The sequence below is a fragment of the Nicotiana attenuata genome, unplaced genomic scaffold (assembly GCF_001879085.1).
Source record: "Nicotiana attenuata strain UT unplaced genomic scaffold, NIATTr2, whole genome shotgun sequence".
Lineage (NCBI taxonomy): Eukaryota > Viridiplantae > Streptophyta > Magnoliopsida > Solanales > Solanaceae > Nicotiana > Nicotiana attenuata.
Window position 1 is genome coordinate 1152241 of NW_017670292.1, and position 5137 is coordinate 1157377.

At 32.7% G+C, this 5137-nt stretch overlaps 1 protein-coding gene across 1 annotated transcript; it reads right to left on the reverse strand.

The window, feature by feature from the left end:
• Positions 1–721: 721 nt before the first annotated feature.
• On the reverse strand, positions 722–4132 carry LOC109237367 (basic leucine zipper 61-like). The gene is made up of 5 exons (XM_019403662.1): positions 3379–4132; positions 2407–2497; positions 2150–2276; positions 1702–1883; positions 722–1011 (listed from the first exon to the last, which is right to left on the reverse strand). Exons 1-4 carry the CDS (start codon positions 3921–3923, stop codon positions 1729–1731), a joined length of 918 nt encoding a protein of 305 aa, XP_019259207.1. The 5' UTR covers positions 3924–4132; the 3' UTR covers positions 722–1011; positions 1702–1728.
• Positions 4133–5137: the final 1005 nt, after the last annotated feature.

Below are 5137 nucleotides of genomic sequence, written 5' to 3' on the forward strand. Positions count from 1 at the left end.
AAAAAAAGGAAATGAGGCGCGTGCAAAACACTATCGGTTGTTTGTTTGGTTGTTCATGCCACATCAGCAACGGGGTGGAATTAATTACACTGAAAAATAATTTAGGGAGGTAATAGGACTCCCGAAAAGAAAATGTATGTAGTTGGTAATATGGTCATAGGTTGGGGTGGATTTTATGCATTATCCCTAAAATAAATTATACGAGGTGAGGAGATTTCAAACAAAAGTATACAATATAAGGTGCGCGGAAAGTCAGACATAGATATTGTTTTGGTATTTGGAGATATCGTTATTAGCATAATCTTTTCCATCAATCAAGAAAAATGAATATGCATTGTCATATGTTATTCCTAATTACTGCGTAAGCTTTATTGCTATACCTTTTCTCCTTTTCTTTTTCTTTTTTCTATCTTCGCTTGCCCTCGTAATTCAGATTTTGGAAATATTTTACCATCGGTAGGTAGTCAAAGGCATTTGAAGTAGAGACGGAGTTAGAATTTTAATTTTATGGGTTTTGAGTTTTAAAACTACGACTTGAAATACTAATAATTAGGTTCTACTGAATATTTCTACATATTTGATGAACTTTTAATACACGTATATTGTTTGAGCAAAATCTATTGAGTTCGGACGAATACGTTACTAAGTTCCTAGCTCAGCCCCTGATTTGAAGAGTGAAGATCCCACTCCTTTGCAGTTTTCACTATTTTACAGCCACGAATTAAGTAAAAGTATAATGACAAACAATGTATTTAACAGTTCTGACTTTTCGCTTGTCCTGACAAAATTCCACTTGCCCTTCCAATAATATTATATTTCTTGTTGATAGTTGAAGGAAAAATGAATTAAACATTACAAGAAAAAAAAACATAAATGCCTAAGCAGTAAAATAAGAACCATTTTGGTCCCTGAAAATGAGAGATCAATTTAGAGATCCAAGTGATCTTATCCTGTCAGATCTCCCCATAAAGAAAATGCCCCTCCTCTTGCATCAGTCATAGTCTAGTTTTCCTGCATTGTAAGGTTAAAGCAATTATATTAATCCCCTTTCTGGCACTTATCGATGATTAATCTGACCAGCGTTAAAATAAATTTACTATTTTGAAAGTTAAAAATAAATATTATTTAAAACTAAATAGAAAATACTATGACTTGTTATTTTCGTTGTATAATAATGACCAAGAAATACCTTTTAAAATATCCGATCAGCATTCATTTAAATTAGTTAAATCCCGAAGTGGAAAAAAAATTAAAACTTTCTTTGGTATTGACTAGTGAATGAAAGGCCAAATTATCTTATTTCTTCGTTTAAATTACATTTAAATGTTCCTTTTATTGTTTCTTCTAATCTCTTTGCCTTTTTAATACTTCCTCCGTCTTAAAATACGTATCACTTTTCGATTTTCGAGAGTCAATTTGAATAATTAATGAAGCTAAATTGGATTATATCAACTCAGTATTTTAAAATTAAAGTTAATTAAATATTTAACAACTATATAAAAAGTACTATATATTACAATTATTCTAATATCAATATGATAATAAAAAAATATTTTAAGAATTTTGGTTAAAGTTCACATAGTTTAAATCTCGAAAAGGAAAAATAACACATAATTTGGAATAGATGGAGTAATATTTATTAATTTATATGCTCCACCAAACATTAGAAATTCTTTCAATTACAAAATAAAAATGGAGTACCTAGCTGAAGGATCAGAGAAGGAGAGATTAATTGACAAGTTGTACTTTCATCTCAGTAGCACTGTGATCAGCAACTGGTGGTTGTGACTTTGATTGTGTACCGTTTTCCATCTGCTTGAGGTTCTGTTGGTAATAAATTTGCCTCAACCTCTCTATTTCTCGTTTCAATGCTTCTTGATGAGCTATATATTTCACAACACGAAAAACAACGATATTAAAAATGGTAAAAAGAAAAATTACTCGCACCCGGTTTTGAACTGATTTACTATGGTTAAGTCATAAATTAAGGTGAAAATATATATTAAATACAGTAACTATAGGTTAGTGATAAGAGTGTACGTAAAGATATATGTCATGTATTTGTTAGGTTGGTGAAGACATCCTATATGGATAAATATTTACTGATTATGCAGTTAATTAGAAGAGTAAAAAAGAAAAAAAGAATTACCATCTTTAAACAATTTATCTTGGGCAAGGGCTGCGATTCTTTGCCTGAGGGCACTATTGTCAACGTTTAGAACCAAACGTTGATGGTCCAGAAATGCAACTCTTGGTGACAATACCGAAACTTCAGCCTTTTAAAAAACCAGAGAAAAAAAAAAAGGGCCAATTCAGAAATATTCTAAATGAAATCTCCGAAGAAATTAAACTAGTTGAATTATTGTTACTGCAGAAAAGAAAAATTCTCTGAAATATTTTACTTACTTGAAGTGTGCTAACACTACGTTCTAGCTCCGATACGTACTGCAGTTTCCTCACCCGTGATCTTTGTGCTGATTGTCTGTTTGCCAATATCCTGACATAATCAATTAAATAAAAGATTTATCTTATATATATATATAGATAGAATAAATAAACGTTGAAACTAATTTGACTTGCTCCTAAAAGGTTATTTGCTTTATTTTCATGTCGTTAGTTTATTTAATTACCTTTAAATGATCCCATAGTGTAAACAATTTTTATATTATCAGTAAAATTAAACCTTATCACTCCTAACAAAAGAGACCTACTCAAATATGCCACTATTCATGATAAAATGTTATCCATTCCACATGGAGAGACATAGAGAGATAGAGACAAACAAACATAACATTTCAGTTTTAGTCATAAACGAGTATATCTGTACTTTATATGCTCGATACCAACACTCCAAAACAAATAATTTTATCTATAACACACTTTCCTTTTTAGTTCGTTGAAAAAAAATAACATTTTTAAATGTGGAAATAATTAACTTACACTTTTTATTTTATCCTTAATAAATTATTTTTATAATTAACCACACAAATGTTATGGCATACTTAAAGTGACAAATTTCTAAAGTATTCCATTTTTTTTTTTTAATTTTATGTCGATTCAAATTAGGGGGAAGTGCACATACATTCATTCTTAGAGCTGTTATTTAGAGATTAGTCAATATTTTAACTAAAATCTTAATTTCAGCACAATTCAAGATTTATATGTCCGAAAAATTGAACTAAAAACTGATTCAGGATATATATATTGACTAATTCCTAAATAGCAGTGCTGAGTAGCTACCTACTGTCATTTCTACTTCAAATTATGTCATAAATTAGAATGGATGGAGTAACATAATACGGTTTACAAATAACAAACAAGAATTACCATAATGAGAAAATGTCAAAGCATGATGCACGAATAATTATATGTATGTACCTTTTAATTCTCTTAGGATCAACAACCTTTTCACAAGAGTATTCAATACTTGCATGAGTAGCTGCTGGTTCCCCATTAGTCTTGCATGAGCTTTGAACTTCCTCATTAAGCTGCTGCATTTGATCATACTCGCCGCCGGCTGCATTCATCTTTTTATTATCATCATTAACGTTGATGTAATCAGACGGCGACGATGGGTTCGAACACGAAATATTGTCGTGTTCGTCGTCGTTAAACATGGACATGATTTGCTGCTCATCATCAAACCTCTCAAATTCCTCATTACCAGTACTGGTCCCACCCGAACCCGGAGTTGATGATAGCCTCCTGCATTCTTCAACCATTGGAGTCTCCAAGAATGCAATGGAGTCGCTCATTGATCTCCGGTGGGACCCGCGTTTCGACGAGAAGTCGAGGAATTCGTCCGCCCATAATGGGTTAGTGTGAGCAGCCGTTGCATTTGGAGATAAGTTGTCCAATTTTTGAAGTGAAAAATCAGGCCAATTTGGTGTCATGTTTGGTACTCTTGGAGGTAAGTGTGCCATTTTTCCTTTCTAACTTAGCTAGAAAAATTGGAGTTTCAAGAATGTAGCTAGAAAACCAAACTAGAAAAAGAACATATACAGAGACGACACTAGCTAATTCATGATAATTATGATATAGACATTGTCATGAGACCATATGTATAACTTTGACTTGTCTCATTAAGGAGCAATTAAACTTTGTCACCTTTCTTTCTCTCCAATAATGATCAATTCACCAAAGGTGGTGGTTGGGGGGGGGGGGGGTTGCAGGGGGGGGGGGATTAAGGGGATGGTGGGGTCACATGGGGGAGACTGAGACAGCTATAGAACAGCTGGTAGGAAGTTTGAGTCTCAACTGTATTACTGGAAAGTAGGAGTAGTTTAATATATAGGGGACTAACACCACATGTGCCCTTGTGCTCATCACTCATCTCATAAAGCCTCCGGCTTCTTTCTTTTTTTATTTTAAAAAAAAAAAAGAAACTAGTAGTATTGTTTTGTAATGGCCAAACACTAAACTAGATTTCGTGGAAGGTTATGGTATTATGAGGTCAAATCATAATTCTGAACTTTGCAACAATAAACTATCTCTATATTTTGCATAAAAACGAAAATTCGCGGGAAGTTCATTAACCCAATGCTAGAAATGACGACTTAGCTGTAAGATATATAAGATAAAATTGTCAAATAAGCACCCGTGGGATCAAAACACAATATTTATATAACACAAATTCACCACAGGTTATGGTAGAAAAGTGGTAAGTATTTTTCCATCCTTAATTGGGTTTTGGGTTCACACTGGGTACGTATGGATCATCATCTTTGATAGGAAATTCTTTACCCTTAAAGTAGGATTGCTCTGCAGAAATCCAAATTAATCGAAACCCATAGTGAATATCGATTATCAATTGAAAAAAAAAAACTTTTGTATGCGGACATCCAAATTTACATACATTAGAATTCAAAGGGCAACAGGACATCCGAATTTATAACGTTGTCGTAATAAACCTTTAGTAGGACTGATGTTTGACTTAAAGTATATATATTTTTTATGTATATCGCCTCATATTTTATTCTTGTTTTGTGAATTTGGGATGTTAAATGCTATGAATTATATTGAATTGAAGTTTTTTTACTTGTAGGAATGATTCGGGAGCAAGTGGGAGCAAAACGTACAAGATCTGAAGCTAAAACGGACAAGATTAGAAAATTGGCCAGTTGGGCGCCTCAGGCAG